We start from the raw sequence: 18,075 nt of genomic DNA on the forward strand, positions 1-18,075 counted from the left end.
ACATAATTATAAGCTTTTCAGTGTTGAACATCAACATGTTTTTCTTTCTTCTTTAAAACTTTTTAATTTTTAGAATGACAGCTTCATTTTTTACTTAATATTAAAGAAACTTTTTCAGAATTTTAATTGAAACTTTAAAGACAGAGATATGCAACATTGAAAACCAAGAAGAGCTACAAGCACCTCATTTTCCCGTTGCTCATATAAACTGAAAGAAAAAAGGGCGGCCGCTCTCTCGCGTCTTCGCAACGGCGAGACAAATGTGGTTGTGGATAGCTTCTTTAAAACGGTTCTAACATCTAAACTACGCGTACGCGGCAGCGTCGCGATATATTTACGCGAACGAGGAGACTCCGACGAGAAAACTGTGGCAGCGGTCCAGCGGTTACGGAAATAGATTTCGGCGGTGGTGGCGGCGGTGCAGCCCGCCGCGGACGAGCAGCGCCGCTGAGCACCAGCGCCGAAGACACCAGTACCGTGCCGACCAGTTCCCGAGGAAAACCGGAAAAGTCACCCCGGCCGAGGTGTCCCACATGAGCGTGAGTGCGATATCCGTTCCCCGCCACGAGTGCAACCCCCGGTGCGTCTTCCGTTTCGATCGCGCTGCACGTACGACGACTATTTGCAGCGCGCACAACGGGAGGTCTTCCGTAACGGTATTCCGCGTCGTCTTAATGCCATTTGTTCTCACCTTAATTGGAAAAGAGTCGCTGCTTGCGATGAGGCATCGAATCGATGGGATTATACATAGATTTTGGATTGTTGGAAAATATAAAATCGCATCTTCGATACTTGTGCGCGATATTTCTCAATGATAAAATTGCGGACGGATATAGAAGAGTGTTACTGGCCAATCTCTCTCGATTTCAATCGCAGTGATGAGCTCGTCGAGCTTGTAGATCAAACAGGAAATCGAGATTGTTAGCTCTCGTTGATTCAATTCATCGTATAATTACTTTATTTGCTTTAAAATTTATTTATATTTATTTTATTAGCAGAGTTAGTTTTATTTAAAATAAACGTTCATAAATTTGATAAAATAATTGTGAAAACTGGCTTTTCGGTGTTTTCAACTGCGTTATTATGAGATTAAAAAAGGAGTGGCAAAGTACAGCCAATGTCTGAAATAACAGAGTTAATAAGTGCATTGAAGATTCGCTTCGTCGAGCGGCATTAATGCGCGCAATACGATATTTCAGCGTGATTCATACGGTTTCTGACATGATAGGTCAGCCGTGTGTCGTCACAGTCGCACAGACTGCAGACATTATCTAAATCGGAACTCTCGCACAGTGCATCGACTTGGAGCGCGCACGGCGCATCGGCGCGCGTTGGAGACACACGCACCAGTATCGGAACGTGCGTTTAACTTTGTTCGTGGAACGCAATCCCGATTGGAACATCAACGAGTACACAAAGAAATGATGACGCGATCGCACACGTGTCGTAGAAGACAACTACTAACGTCATACTTATCTGTTTCCGCAGGAAATCCAAGTAATCTCATTCCTAATATGTGTATTTTACACGTATATGAATTTCACAGAAAATCTTTTCATTAAATTCACGAATTTTGTGAGAGAAAGATTTAATGCGGAGTATTCGACGTTTATAAACAAGTTCTTTTATAAAAGTGAAGAAAAATGATTTTTTCCTATAATTAAAAAATATTTATTGAAGGTTTTGACGTTGAAAATGAGAAGGAGAATTGTTTTATCTTAAAAAGAGCCCTTTATCAGTATCCACGTCTTTGCTATATGCAATTGTCAGTCTTCGCGGCTGTCGCCGCATTTGTGCAACCGTCTTCGTGATGCGGGTACCAGCGGCTAATGGAATAACGTAACAAAAGATAAAGCAGAACTCGTTTCTCACACTACTACGCGGAAGCTTGCGCTCGTGAATTTCGCGTACACGCGTTATCTGCGACTTGTAACTTCGACTGTGACAGTCGCTTCCGGCTTAAGGTCCCTTATCGGATTGCACCGCGCATACTAACCATTATCTAATTATTCCGTAACTATGCGATACCGCGCGTCGCTGTGGGAAGTGTGACAAAAGTATAAGCAGATCTGCAAATTGCATCGCGGACTCTCACATCCGTTCCGAACATCAATACAATGCGAGAACGTACCTGAACGTAAAAGAAGTTTGCGGGCAGAAATTCTCTTGGATAAACTAGAAGTTGGATGATTTCCAATTTGCGCAGACGTATGCAATCTGAACGTGAAATAGTTTCGCGATGTACGCACGATTTGCATTCCTGATTCTTTTTCTTATCTTGTCACGCTTCGAGGGAAAAATTGAAAGAAATTGAACAATTACAAACAATTCTTACGTAATAACAAATAGATATATATTAACGAGTAATTTCTAACAAAGAATTAGGAATTATAACTAACGTTTATCTCTCTTATATAGATCGCGAATTTGCCGCAATCTCCTGCCGCGCAAAATAGAAACAAAGTCTGCACTGCAAAAAGAACAGAAGAATATACGTTCTAAAGATACGGACGACTCCAATTCGAAACTAATTCGCGTCTCGTCTACTAAGCGAAAACTTATCACGGCGCAACTACGCTTGCCATTATTCCACTTGGATAACATCATACGAATATCTTCAATTAATCTAACTTTCCGACAAATTCGCGCGATGCGCGGTAAAAGAGATCCAAGGCGGCTAACGAGAAAATAAAACGAGTCAATGCACTTTATGCAATTTAAAACAAGTTAATGTAAATATTAAAATATTCATCAAGCTGAATTCTATTTAGATGGTCATTTGATATTAATTATGTTCAAGCAGGTGATCCAAAATATCTCGGAATCAAATTTAACGCGTTCGATATTTGACGAAAGAAAAATATAGGAAGAAAGATATTGCCGTCACCCACGCCGTGAAAAATAGTGTCGCGCGCCACGCGGCTCGGCTTTATTTCTAGACGCGGAACACGCTTTTTCCCGACCTCAGAAATAGACCCGGCCGGCCCCAGCTTCCGGCGGTGGATGGCCGTTTTGACGTCACGCTTTCCTACGATGATGCCCACTCAAAAAAACCTCGATTACACGGCAATGAGATTATTTAGACTCGAACGCGCGAGCCCAAGGTGCGATATCAATTCACACTTGGCACTGTTATGGTGGTAGAACATTGCCAGAACTTTCCGAAATCGCCGAGACTTCGAGCGTTCAGCTCGAAGCACTAATTCTGCTGTTTCGCATTGTATTTGATTACTATTTCCAAACATCTATTAATATAGCCAAATCATTTTAGAGAGCACAGAGTTATCATAATATTAATTTACGATACGCATGTTAAAATCGTCAGAAATTTTTTAAGAATAAAGATAATGAAGATGCACCAATGCCGTCTCGTTCTGCAATAAATTATTATCATCTTTCAAAATTCCACTTTTTTTTTGTAGAACCCGGGAGCTGAAAAATGGCGACCGATGGCCATATCGAATCCGTCCACCAAGTTGCGAATGGCAAGATCGATGCCCCATTGGGTCATGGTGCGTTTTTTCTCTTTCAATATTTTATTATTAATTGTCGCTTTTACTCTAATTTACTACAATTGTTTTTACTACAATAGCTTCCCTATCCTAGTTCTTGTATAGAAAATAAAAATATACAAAAAAAAATGTACCGAAGTGTATTTTCTAATTTTCTTCTATTTTATCGTGCGACAAAAATGCAGCAGCAGCAGCAACAACGGGAAGCGGAGCAGCAGCAACGCCGGCCCCCGTCGCCGCCGAAAATCCCACCACCGTCACTCTCCGGAGATTGTGGTGACCCCGACTACGAGATTATCGAGTTCCCGACCCGACCGCAAGCCCAGAAATCCTCCCCGACGCCTGCCAAGTCGAGCGCCGGTAAGTGCGCCCTGTGCGGCACCGAGAATCTCTTCGCGCGATGCGACACGTGCAACGCCAACTTCTGCGAGGCCTGCGACGACATGAACCACAAGCACCCGAAGCGGAAGGGTCACGTCCGCAGGAGGATCCTGACCGATCAAGCTTGCCGAAGCCGACCGCCGCTCCCGCCGAAGGGCGAGAACCTGTTGAATCCACCGCCGATTCCGCCGCCGCGCAGAAATCGCAAAACCACTCAGGTAGGCTGCATTCTAGCCTAAAACTTTTGACTGCCCGTGAATCTTCTTCCAGGCACCGACGCGCCAGTCGTCGACCGCATAAGTCCGCGATGTCCTCCCCTCCCCCCGCAGCGTCCACTGCATCCCCCGCAAGGACCGTTCCGGGATCACTCGAGCTCGACGGAGATCGGGTTGCGGCTGTACGCATTTCGCGATCGAGCTTCTTATTTCTTGATGGCGATCCGCCAAGAGTGATTAACGTTCACCGGAAGCCTCGTCTTCGTCGCGCCGAGTGCTCGCGGAGGTCGATTCGCCCCGTAATGCTGATTCTTACGGCGTTGTTGGATAGAACTTAAAATACGACGTATAGCTTTATACGTCAAAACGTCACACCGAGGCAGCCGAGAGAGCGTTCTTAAAGTGTTACCGCCCTTGCGAAAGCTTTTGATGTTGATCGTTAATGTTGTCTAGCATCTGGATTTTATTTTACGATCAGACACATTATTGTACATTGTCGTTGTTTTTTAATACACCATGTTGCCGCAAAACACTGATGCCGTATTCACTGAACCTGTTCTCTCATCCAGTCTCTCGCCCGTGACGTAACGACGCGGAAAGGAGCGAGCGCAGCGCGTCGGCGCCGTCGTAATGTCGGGCCGCTCGTCGACACCGATTACGGTGTAATCGGATCGTTTGCCGCGGATGATTTCTGTGGGTGCGGTGAATATGGCAGGTTACGGTGAACACGGTGAACACGATCATTCTCGCACACGATCCTTTATCGGCGACGCATCACTCCGTGCTTTCGGTACCGTTACAAATACCATCTAGATTTATGTTCACACTCGGTATATCGCCTTCTTTTCAGCATGCACGGACTGTCATCATCTCGAACCTGCCACGCTCATACGGAGCGATTGATATTTCAATAACTATTATTTGCAAGATCCTTTATTTATTATATTTATTTTTATTTATGATATTAATTTGAATTATTGATATCCAACCTGTTGTATTTATTTATTTATTCCTTTTTAAGCCCGTATCATTTTTAGAGGAGCCTGCTTCTAGAGATGCCTTATCGTTTACCACGATCACACGACGATTCTCTCTTTTTCGTTAACAACATTAGCACAGTTTCGCAAACAAACATCTACAGTCCTCGAAAACACCCCGAGTGCTGTTTCTCCATCCACGATATGTAATTAAGTCAAAGTTTCGCGCTTAGGCTAAGTCAGCGCTAGCCAAAGGATCTGCGCATCTCCCTTTGTTCGACAAAGTCGGAACCTTGAAGCACAACTTTTGCAATGCAAGACCAGGGTCCTCGTCGTTGGACCCGGGTGCGAGAGTGTCGAAGTCTACGAATACTTTGAACACATCTTCCAACGATGCTTCTGGAACGGATAAAATGACCACGCTTCAGGTGAGGAATTATACTGCATGATAAAATGGTATCAACTTTTTACTTTTACTTTTTTTTCACTTTATGTATTTACTTAAGTAGATAACATGATTTTAGAACCAAATAATAATTATTTCTAAACTTAATTATTTTATTTTATTTAGTTTAATTATTTCTTTTATTACAACCTGTACGATTGTGATTAACTGTTTGCAATTATTTTCAGAATTTTTGATAAACTGCTACTTTTTAAAATTACTTTCGAATCTGATGTAGCGATCCAAATTTTCAGGAGAGATACAGAAAATATCAGGAAGCGATGAGAGCCCAAGACGCGAACAGACGAAGACATCCGTCTACCGACACCTCGAGGGACACTTTGAGCGGAAGACCGCTCAGCGTAGGTAGTCCGAAATCAGCACCACCGCTTCCACCTCCGCCACCACCTAGAGCCATGATACAATCAGCCAGCGTTTGCGACTTGTCCGCCGCTCACATGTGGAATCCGGGAATGCATCAGGTACTTTCTCAAACAAGTTGCAAAATTTTATTTTATTATACAATCCTGTCAATTAATTTCTCCCTGATTTTTTTTTATAATTCAAAAAGAGCAATATTGAATAATTTGAAATATTTAAACTCAGTGTGTAGAGAAAGTTCGAAACTGTTTCAGGCCCAATCGATGGCACATTTGGGGCCCGGAGGTGTGCCGATGATGTGGTATCCGCCGGCTAACTCCGGCTGGGACATGTCGATGGGAGGCTCCACCGTGAGTCTGCATCACCCGAACATGTGGGGATATCCTATGGGCTATCCGTCAGCGCAGATGCTGCCCCCGCATTACCCGGGATCTCTTTCTAGAGCGCACAGTCCAGCTCGGAGCGTGAAATCCAGCAGAAGATCGAGGGCGCCGTCACCATCTCCCAGTCTGAAGTCCAAAAAGTCGTACGCGTCGCGATCACGATCGAGGCGATCGCCCGGGTCGCCGTCGGACGCGAGTTCGGAGAACTCCGATGAGTCCGACGTAGACGACAGACTCTCCCGCGGGTCCAGAAGCAGACGCGGCAGCGTGCCCAGAAGCATACGGCAACGAAGCTACCACGACGACGATGCACGAAGTATCGCGTCTAGAAGCCGACGGGAGTAAGTAGAGAAACGAGATAGAATCACTTTTTCAAAATTTCAGATATATTTGAGACAACAGATTTAGAATTTTAGATCTTTCTTCCATTTCAAAATGTAATATGATTATATAAATATAATTTTTATTTTTTTTTGTCGATTTCCATACATTTTTTCTAGAATGTTAATTCTTGCAGAACAGATTTAATTCCGCTAATATTAAAATTTGCATATGTATTACATCCACAATCACGCTCGCGACGATCGATTTTTCAGAAGATTGATATCCGAGGAGAGAATGATGAGTGGCGAGGATCAATGGTCCGAGAGTCAATCTAGCAAACGATACTCGACGCCGTCGAGAAGCTACGATGATTATCAGAAGAGCAACACCGTCGCCTCGGGACGTCGTTACAATCAGGACGATCGCTCGGCTGCCAAGACGGATCCTCGGCTGGATCGCGTGCAGAACGGGACCTATCGCGACCGTCAAAGACGAAGCACCGACGAGGAGTCTTCCGATCGAAAAGTAAACGCGCCTGGACGAACGCGCGTGACGAGTTCATCCGACGATCATTTTGAGCGAGTGGAGAACGCTTTAAAGAGGGCCTCGTCCCTTCGAAGGGACATAATGCTGGACGATCTAGAGCGCTCTTCTACACGTCGCGATTCTCGCAGATCATCCTTCGAAAGCGACGGTCAAGTGAGAAAGACGCCTTCTCGGGATGTGACATCGCCGAGAAGAACGTCGGAAGAGCGAGCGCGTCTTCTGGAAAGACAATCTTCCCAAGGAGGACATTCAGATCGCACGAACAAGGACGAGGTCGAATCGCGCTCGACGAGGAGGGAACAGCAGATCCGCGACATCTCGCGAGATCGCGAGCTCCTCGCGAGAAGAGATTCGTTCCAGCGAAAGGATACTCCCGATGACGTAGACAGGATCTCCGCCAAACGAAGTTCCGGCAGATCCTCCCTTGAATCCGACAATCAGAGTCTCAAAAAGACACCTTCCAAGGAGACACCGACGAGAAAACACGAGGACGGCAAAGATTGGGATTTACCTAGAATCAACGATCTTCAAATTACCAATCGTCAGCGATCGATCGAGAGAAGTCAGCAGGTGAAAGATTCTATACGAACGGCTGAAGCTCAGCAGAAGAGACAAGAGAGCGGCGATACGAAGCAGCAGCAGCAGCAGCAGCAGCAGCAGCAGACGCGAAGATCTCAGCCTCGAGAGGATCCAGCGAAGACAGAGATGATCGAAAGTCACTCGAAAGTCACCAATGTGGCATCGAAAAAAACCGTATCTAACGAGGCGGCGGGTTTGATGGAAATTCCGAAGGAAGAATGGGCCTGCGAGCACTGCACGTTCATCAACAAGATCAACGATCGCGTGTGCGTGGTCTGCTGCAAGACGAGGAGCAGCGCGCTGCCGCCGAGCACCTTGGACGACGATCCCTCGGAGGCCGATCAAGCCGAAGCGCAAGCGCCGAAGAATGAAACTCCGAGCAGCATCGGCAATCCCAGTCCCGATCTTGAGAAGCGAGCCAATCTTCCGAAGATCTCGAACAGCGAAGAGAGCGGCGACAGCGGATCCGTCAAGAACAAAGGTAGACCGAAGCGCAAAATCAGCTTTTCCTTCGGTACCAAGTTGTCCAAGTGACGTCATGCGTAACGCTTCCGACTTATACGTGCCCTCGCCTATCGGTCTTTCCGTCCAGAAATGCGAATGATCCAAATGATGTTTGTGTATGTTTTTCATATTTTTTTTTGTTTTGTTTCTTTTTTTTTACGCAAAACGGCAGTCACGCAGAAGCCGTACAAACTGGTTGTTCTCCTCTTTTGATGTATTCCCTTGGATGAATAATAAAGAGACATGGAAACTGTTTTTCGTACACATGCAACAAACGGCAACCAAATGCATAGTCGTATTTGAAATTCGGCCATCTTTCGCACATGTCTGAGGCACTATATTATTCATTCAAGTGATGCGACGGTTTCAAGCACGAGCGTGCATTTGGCATATGTTCCTTTATTCCGGGACAAACTATCGATGAAAATCATTGCCAAAGCGCTTGGCTCGGCGACGTCAAAATGCGCCGGTGATGGCAGATTTATTTATTTCGATAAATTTGTAAAAAGAGTTACACAGCTGTATAATTTATAAGACTTTTTTAAACCTTTTCTCTGCTACTCAAAGTTTTGTAATATTCAGATGTTAATGTGTATTATATTATTAATAATACAAAATTTGCAAATTGATGAATTTTAATTAGATGTACAGCGAATTTTGATTAGATATATTTCAATTAATACACATATATACATCACTAATTCTCATATTTCACACAAAACTCGTCACTTACCCTCTCGATTTTTTTTTATTTTTAAAACAAAACATATTGTGAATGCGCACTTTTGAGTGACCTTGAAAATAGTTTATAAAAATGTCTTGCTTGTGCAAATTCAGAGTAGCAACAATTTGTCAGCGTTTGTCTATCGAGAGTTGCGATTCAATCGTACAACAAAATAATTTTTAATTAAATTATAAGAAAAATTTATGATTCACAGATGCGATCGCTCCAGACAATGATCCTCCCGTAGAAAGCTCTGAGATTACGGCTGTAGTTCCGCAAACGAGAGAAGTGTCGTCGGAATTGGCAGCCGCGACATCACCAGTTGATGAGAAATTATCGTTAGAAGCAGCATCCTCGACGTTAACGTCTTCTTCGACTGCGAATACCTCCCAGACAGACACGAGCACCGCGTCACAGGGGGAAAAAACTCGAAGGAAGCTTTTAAAGAGCCATTCGGTATCCACGGGAACGTCTCCTCCGCCGCAAAGTATCTCGACTCAAGTGAGAATTAAATAATATTACTTAGAATCGACGCCTTCCATAAATAATTGCAGTTTTTGTATAGATATAAGATCGAATGGTAAAATCAATGTCATGCGAAATATTTTAGACGTACGATTATCTGCCTGCGAAAGGGACTCTAGGAAGGTCCGCGTCGGTGGCGACGTCAAAGAGCTATTTATATTACGACGACAGCGACGGAGAGGTGAGCGAAAAATTGTGACTAAAGCATAATTAAAATATTAATTGAACTATAATTAAGCGTTGAATAAATGCAGTTGAAAAAGAAAATTTATTAAATTCTCTAATAAAACAAAAAGTCAATGGATAAATAAGTTATGCAAATAATAAGCATCTGAGAATGATGCGTAAAAGCGAGAGGATGTATAGACATTCCGAGATGTCTGTGTGTGTTTGTGTGGTGAGAGAGAGAGAGAGAGAGAGAGAGAGAGAGAGAACTACGATAAAATTCTTCCTGGAAAGATAAGGTGTCTCGCTTCCGCGTTGTCACGATCGAGCGCACTTTTCACGCTTTTCTAGTAAAAAGACGAGGCGGAGCGTCTGTTCCAGGAGCAGAGCGGATTCGCGAATAGTCCCGATCTGTACCCGCGGGCGCTCCAGGAACAGTATCTTCAGCAGCTGATAACCGGTCAGCGGAGCCGAGAGCGGACCCGAAGAAACTCCATCGATTCGTCCCACCTCTATTATCGTTCCAGGGTAAAACTCGCTTTGCGAACTAAGCCTCGCCGATTTTCCGTCGCACACCCCGTCATCCTCAATCAATAAATTAGCCTCGGTGTGAACGTAGGCAGGATGATATCTTTATTTTCTTTTTTTAGCGCTTCCGTCCAACCGCTTGATTCGTACGTTTATCATACGCTTATTATACGCACAGTTCGTTTTTACAGCTATTAGCTCTAATCTAGACACGCACTTAAACGGCGCACGATTAAAAATTAATCCATGACGGCGGCATCCCCTGCGACCGGCCATGAATTATCATAAAGTAACGCTTGCGGTGCGCTTGCCGATGCCGATGAGAGAATCGCCAACGGCGATACTTCTGCATTGCAGGAGCCCAGCCAGCCGCGATACGTGGAGGCAGGCTCCAGTTCCGGCCAGCAAGGAGTCTCCACGCTGACGCGACAGGGATTGGAAATAGTGGAGCTTTTGCGGGAAGCCGAGAAGCAGGGATTCACGACCGACGACGTTCAAGTCGCACTGGCGCAGGGCGCGACGAATCCGATCGAGTGGCTGCAGACGCAGTGGCCGCATCTGGTGGATACGGTGCGGGTCCTGGCGATCACGCAGGGCAAGGAGCTGAGGGAGAACAGCGTCGGCATCATCTCGCCGGCCGAAGCGAAAGAGGCTCTACGATCGGTCAAAGGTGATATGTGGAACGCCGTCGCGGCGGCCGTCCAGCGCAGACAGCAGAAAGTGCGTGCGAGGAAAAGCTTAAAAATCCCGACGGATTTATGGCACTTCAATCACTATTGATTTGTTGTCCTTTCGATTGGCAGTGCGAACAAATCATGGCGAAAGGGAATTTCACGCTCGCGGACGTTGTCAGAGCCCTCGATAATAACGCCGGCGTCGAGGACGCCGCTTTGCTCGAGCTGCAGAAAAATCAGCTCAAGCCCTTTTTAATGAGGATCTGGGGTCCTCCGGTCGGGGTGGAAAACGACGAGGCTGCACCGCACGAAGGTCAGTCGATGCTTTCGATACGCGCCACTCGCGCAATCGTTTCATGACGTTTTCCAGCGTTGTTCGATGCTATTTTATCCATCGACATTCTTATTTTATACAATAATATTCTTTTATTTTTTACTATTCAATGCTCTTGTAGAACATTTCAGAAATATATATTCTTTTTATCTTACGAAATGTAGAATAGAAATTTTACTAATTCTAATAATTTAATGCTGGCATGATATAATTAATTCATACAAAATTCAACGCCTTTTGCGAGGAAAAAAATAAGGATTATCGGTCATATGCACCGGTTCTCTCTTTTGCTGCAGATGCAGCGGGTGCGGTCGGCGGTGGGACGGGGGTTTACGTGGAACAAGTGCCGAATGTGCCCGACACAGAGGCGCAGAAGCAGGTAATGTCACCAATTGTTGATCATTTCGTGGCGTTGCAGGCCGACTTTCAAAAGCAACTGGCGGCCCTCAGAGAACTGACCGATAACTGGCGACTCGAGAAAGATCCCCCGAACAAACTGGGTAATAATAAGTCTGATAATCTGTACGACCGCTCTGACGATGGTAGCACTGTTCTAATCGATGCAAATCTGGTCCCAAGGGCCGTACAACAAGCGCCCGACGTAGCGGGCGATCTTGTTACGCGGCAGGCAACCGTAGATTCGCGGGAAGAGTACTCATTGAACGCTACGAAACCGCTCGAAGACCAGAAGGTAGATGCCGCGTCGCCCGTCGAAATTCCCGCAACAACCGCAGTCGATGATACCGCGAGAAAAAACGCAACGGACTCACTTGCGCCCGATTCTTCGAAAAGTGACGATATCGGCCGTTCCGTTGGAGAAACATCGACGACCGATGGGGACAAAGCTGTCGCACGAGTCACCGAATCCGATCTGCCGAAACTCGACGGAAGCGCGAGCAACGATACTCGGATAAAACCAATCGCGGAGTCGCGCGAAGAAGAGAAGAAGGAAACGCGTGCGGACGCGTTATTGATTAATGAGACTACAGTAGCAGGCGGCGTCGCGAACGCACCGTTACCGGAAGAAGAACAGGAAAGGTTATCGCCGAATAGTGCCGTGGGTGAAGCATCCTCGTCGCCCGAAGCTTCTGCGCTCGACACAATGAGCACGGAACCAGGTCAGTCCTCTCTACCGCGTCAGAAGACTTTGAGCACTCCTGAATTGCCTAATACAGCGGGAGGGAGCGCCGCGACGGGGAACAACAAGACACTCGTGGAAGTTGGGAAGTCTACGGAATTCAACGGAGCACTTCGGATCTCTTTCGCGGACTCGAGTGCTCCCGGGCAGGTCGATATATCGCAGCAGCAGACGTCGTCGCGGAGCGAGTCCTCGATCGTGGCTACGGCGGGAACGAATGCATCGGAAAAGGACCCTCCTGTGTCTGATCAGCATGTTTTAGAGGAGATTCCCAGACAGGACGAGACGCGCGTCGTGGCGGTGGAAGCTCTGCTGTCCGCCGTGAAATCGCTGCCGGAGCAGTTTCTGACACCCTTCATAACGGCGATGCAAATGCTGTCGCCGAAAAAGCCGGGGGAAGGCGGCGACGCCGGCGTAACTTCTGACGTTCAACTCATGAACCGATTAAATACTTTGCACAGCGCGAAGACCGAAGACTTAAATGGCACTCCTGAGGCTGAAATAATCGACACGGCGGACGATATTAACGAGGAGAAGCTTATTTCGGCGACAATGCCTGAAGACAAACTTCAAGCATCGCAATTGCGGGGGAAAACTGATGAACGCGAGAAGAGCCCCGAAAAATCGAGAAGCAGCAAGACAATCGATAAGGAAATTACGAAATCTAAGGTCCCGCGGTCTCGAATGGCAAAGTCCCGGTCGAGCGTTCCGGATATTAAGCAACAGCACTGGGATGTCAGATCGGTACGTACAGACACGGATGTGCCTAACATTTCGCAGACTAACATCGCAACGGATCTGACACCCGAAACGTTTTCGGATTCGGTGGACTTAAAGTTAAGAGACAGAGACGCTTCCGAAGAGACGCTGACTGCGAATGAAGCGGTCACGTCAGTCGTCGAGGTAGCTGCGCCAACGGCCGAGACGTCGCAAGCGGGCATCGTGAGAGGAATACGTTCACGTAAGAATTCTTTAGAAATAGCTGGGACGCCTGCGGAAAATAATATTGAAGAAAAATCTGCCGTGGGCGAAAGCGTGTCGGCGGAAAGATCAGTTGGAGAAGCGCCCGCAGGTGAATCATCGAGTTCTCATGCGCAATCGTTAACAGCATCCCCAACGTGTAATCAATTTGTCACCCGGGAGTCTGTCGAGCACGCAATCGCATCCGACGATACGCTGACCGACGCGTCATCATTATCATCATCAAAGGAAGCGGAGAACACTTCCGTCGCGTCGAACGAAAGGCTTTTCGCTGATAACGCAGTCATTGATTCGTCTCAAAGTAAAATCTCATCCGCTTCTGTTAATGATTCTAACGCGGAAAAATCTCAGACGCAATCGATAATCGACACGAACATCTCACAAGTAAATCCGATCGTTCACGATTCTCACGCTGATCATTCGCCCATTTGCGAAACAATAATAAACGCGACTAATGAGCAATCCGCGACAAACGATATTAACAAACAAGATAAGGGACAATTAAACGATTCGCCTCACGTTGCACCGCTCTCGTCGACTTTACCTTTCGCAAAAATTCCCCCGTCTATCGAAGTATTCGATAATCTGGAAACGACGTCGCGTCATGATAAAACTGATACAAAGCCAATTGTTGCGAAAAATGCGGTGCACGTTTCAGAAAAAGTAGAACAGACAATTTCGGTCACATATCACACTCCCGTGAACGACGATAAAAATGAAACTACGTTGAAAGAAAACGTGCCCGTTGAGCAAAACGCGACCAATGATTTATCCATTACTCGATTACAAATCGATGAAAGTATCCCACTATTAACAGACTCGCATACGCTAGCCGTGGCGAATTTTAATAATCTCCACGATCGAAAACAGGAAATTATATTTGTCTCGGTGAAATCTGACAGCTCGACGATAGAACAAACGTCGGACGTTCAATCTTTAAAGGATACAGAGGTCGATATTAGTCGCGATGAATTATCCACTCCGATAAATAATCAGAGAATAATTATACCTTTAAACGATCACTTTACACAAGCAGAAACGATGCAACTTTCCGCGCCAGGGAATATCGGTGTCGATGCTCGCTCCGAAAACATTTCTCATCAAATATCAATTACCTCAAATGATCCAAAATTTTCAAAAGACACAGAAATTTTAAATAATAATAGAACCGAATCCGTCGATATCTCTGAAACTTTAAAACCCATTCTCGATGTAGAATCCATTGCGAATACCGAAACTTCCTCCGACGAAAATACACATAATCAATTATACGAATTAACGAATAACAATAATATCTTGAACGATGTGCTTCCCCAATTATCTGCGGGAGATTCCCTTGCCGCAAATTCGAACGGAAACATTTCGTATTCTATCGAGCGCGATGAAAAACTTTGTTTCAAAGACGAAACTTCTCAACCTCCCAGAGATCAAGATACGCGTACATTAAACTCGGCGGCGGGCAGTATCTTGCGAGCGCTGAAAAATTTCAATATATTTTTTACATCACAGACCGAGAAAAAAGATACTTCCTTAACAGTCAATGAAGACTCTTTCGCGGATCCTATTACGACGAATATCAGCGACGTGACGCCTGGAATATCTGATACCTTTGAAATAAAGATATCGGAATCGCCCGTAATAACAGTAAATGATTGCGCGCCGATGAACGAAACCGCAAATATCGTCGAACGCGAATCGGGTCAAATCATAGATGTTGATGCAATCAGCATGGAAAAAGCAAAGCATATTGATTCGGAAAATGAAATTTCAGTCGTCGCACGTAACGAATCAATTGAACCACCGTTAAAATTACCGAATAACGAGTCGATAAGAAAAGACACAAAACAAGTGAACCAATTTGGTAGAAGCGTAATAGCGAAACCTGTCGTCAAACACAGATCGAAATCGCCCCTTAAAAAAGTCGTCCGAAGAAAATCGCCCGTTAAAATAATAAGAAAATCAGCCGGCGTGCCATGGAAAAATTTAACGCAGAAAAGTGCAAGCCCGAATAATACAACTGTCACAAAAGCGAAGGCAACAGCTAATGAAATTACTAAAAATTCGAATCGTGCAACACAGAATAACGAATTGCGAACTAAAGAATCCTTAAAGTCCGTGAGTTATAAGACAAATAGTAAAGCTAAAGCAACCACAAAAACACCAGATAAGTCTATTAAGCCGTTAAATAATATTAATGTGCAAAAAACTGCAGGAGATATTAAAATAAATGATTGTAAAAGAATTTCTACGTCTGATAAAGAAAAAGTACCGATAATTAATAATGCTACTAGTGCCGAATCGCAAATTAAATCAGGAAGTTCGGAGAATAAAAAATTTACAAATTCTAAAAATAAGAAAATTGAAGATGTCCAAAAAGAAAAATCAAAAATTTTAAAAACAACAGCAATAAAAGCTTCTGAAAATAAAAAAGAAATTAAACAAACTACAATTTGCGAAACTAAAATCTGGAAAGACGATAAAATGTCAGTGAAAACACTTTCGACGGAAAAAAATAAAGATAATTCAAAACCTAAATCGTCTTCACCGTCAAAAATACCCGTTTTAATGCACCGAAGAATCGCGCAATCGGCAGATACTATCTCACCGAATTCTTCTAAATTGAGTGATACGTCATCGTTAAAGAGTATATCAACCAAATTGCCAATAGCGTCGCAAGGAGTCTCGAAATTAGCTTTAAAAATTCATGGGAATGCTAACGTATCGAACCTACCAACCATGCGGAAAATCAATTCCAAAGAGAATTTGAAAGCGAATCAAATTAAATCTAGTAATACAAGGGCGATTGAAATTACAGAAAATGCGAAAGACAAGCAAATCTTCGAGGAGAATCATACTAAAGAAAGCACGGTGGAACGAGGCGAGGAGCTTCCGAAAGTTAAGTCAACGGAATCGGAATCGACATTAAACGAGAATTCACAAGCGCCGAGCTCGACGCATAACGACCCGTTCGCGAATCTTAGCGAACAATTGGAAGTCGAAAACGCAATCGAGGAAAGCTCCGATGCTTTCAGTTCCGATTCCGAGTACTCCGGAGAAGGCGAAGACACAGAAACGGCGAAGTATGTTTCTGACCATAATTCGGAATACAACTCCGTCGAGGAGTTCACGGATGCGGAATTGTTGTTAGAGAAAACGCTAAATGAGATAAGGTCTGAAATATCGGATTCTGAGGAGGAGCAGACGAGCGAGTCCGAAGAAAGCGAGGATGTTACTTATTCATACGAGACAGAGAGCTACGATCGTGGTTCCATATCGTTCGAAGGTTCGGAAGGTTCGGAAGGTTCGGAAGGTTCGATTCGAGAAGATGAACGGGAGATTAAGTCAAGTGAACTCGAAGATTCGGAGGAAGAAGGCATGTACGAAGAATTATCATCTGATAAAGAAGAGACGAGCGAACAAGAAATCTCGGAACGACAATTTGAGACGATCGACGAAGAAGTCGACAATGCGGCGCGTAACGAAGTAAATGACACTGAAATCAATATTTCGAACAAAACGGAAAGCATAAGTTTCGAAGTTACACAAGAAGATGGCGGAGATAATTTGAAACCATTGAAGGAAGCTGTCGTGGCAATGACAGAATTAAGTCAGGCGGAAATAACCGCCGAGATCAATGAAGAACTATCAGAAGCGTCTCGGCATCTCGGGACTTCAGATTCGAATATCATTATAACAGATTTGGCGATAGCGTCTTCGGCAGAAGTCGAGGAAAGTACAGAATCTATGGAGGATATTCAGTCGAAAGCGCACGATTCGAAGGAGAATGAAACGAACCTGGAAAGTGCAAACAAAATCCAAGAGAAAGATCAGCCAGCAACGCGGAACGATTTGACAAAGACGTGGAAAGTTGCGAGCGCGAAGCGCGCGAAGATAGGCCGAAGGGCGAGCACGGGTAGTAAAGAGGTGAAATTCGAGAGGGACGACACGTTGAAAGGGGTGGATCGGGCGAGAGCGCCCAGGAAACGATTTTCCCTCGTAGCCAGTTGCATCCGTCGGTTCGAGGGCCAGGAAAATACCGATAGGGCGCACGTGGAAAGCATCATTCGCAAGGGACCAGAATCCCCCAAAGCGGAGCGGGAGGTCAGTAGACGAGAGTTGCCAAGTGGCATGACCCCTTGTAGACGCGTCAGTTGCCAAAAAGTCCCCGCGAGCGAGCAAGTTGCCAAGAACCGACTCTTCCGACCGTTGACAGGCCAATGTCTACAAACGGCTCGAAAACGGGGACGGGAAAACGGGGCCGAGAGCGGCGAACGAGTGTCCCCTAATTCTTTAACCGCGTGTTAGTTGATAATTAATTTAGACATTATAGCGAGATGTTGCTAACGCGAAGGTGAGTATTGCGTGTCTAACTCATTTGCTGTCGGAAAGAAAGTTGTTAATACGTGTTTCGTAAAATATAATGCTTAATTATTTAGGAAATTTAATATTCCTTGTTTTAGGTGTGAAATATCTGAGACATTTTCTATATGCATCAATTATAAACGTGTAATTAATTACCTCATCTCAATAGTTTTACACATATTAAAAGTCTTATTTGTAAAAAATGAAAGTTAAAGAGAGAATAAAGTAGAGCTCGTTTCTAGACGTTGGCGTCGTCCAACTCCTATTTTTTCTTGCATGACAGAGATTTAAATCTTTCAAATTTTTAATCACCGATTAAGTCATCTTTAATCGACATATTAACAAGCAAATATTTTATTTTTTTATAAGTTTAAAGAACAATATTATTTCTCATTAT

At 44.8% G+C, this 18,075-nt stretch overlaps 1 protein-coding gene across 9 annotated transcripts in view; it reads left to right on the forward strand.

The window, feature by feature from the left end:
• The window catches only part of LOC105674045 (Linear Ubiquitin E3 ligase), a 238,462-nt gene that overhangs the window by 215,865 nt on the left and 4,522 nt on the right, over positions 1-18,075 (forward strand). For 4 of the 9 annotated variants that reach the window (XM_067354961.1, XM_067354960.1, XM_067354968.1 and 1 more), the window contains exons 1-14: positions 423-539; positions 3,423-3,512; positions 3,698-4,111; positions 5,319-5,513; positions 5,785-6,012; positions 6,166-6,635; positions 6,891-8,224; positions 9,186-9,472; positions 9,582-9,677; positions 10,025-10,189; positions 10,547-10,909; positions 10,993-11,176; positions 11,494-13,407; positions 16,132-17,417. In XM_067354961.1, coding sequence (XP_067211062.1) covers positions 534-539; positions 3,423-3,512; positions 3,698-4,111; positions 5,319-5,513; positions 5,785-6,012; positions 6,166-6,635; positions 6,891-8,224; positions 9,186-9,472; positions 9,582-9,677; positions 10,025-10,189; positions 10,547-10,909; positions 10,993-11,176; positions 11,494-13,407; positions 16,132-17,417 — 7,032 coding nt within the window. In that variant the 5' untranslated portion in view covers positions 423-533. The other 5 variants (XM_067354963.1, XM_067354966.1, XM_067354964.1 and 2 more) reach the window with 5 other exon arrangements.

The sequence above is a fragment of the Linepithema humile genome, chromosome 5, assembly GCF_040581485.1.
Source record: "Linepithema humile isolate Giens D197 chromosome 5, Lhum_UNIL_v1.0, whole genome shotgun sequence".
In the NCBI taxonomy this organism is placed as follows: Eukaryota; Metazoa; Arthropoda; class Insecta; order Hymenoptera; family Formicidae; genus Linepithema; species Linepithema humile.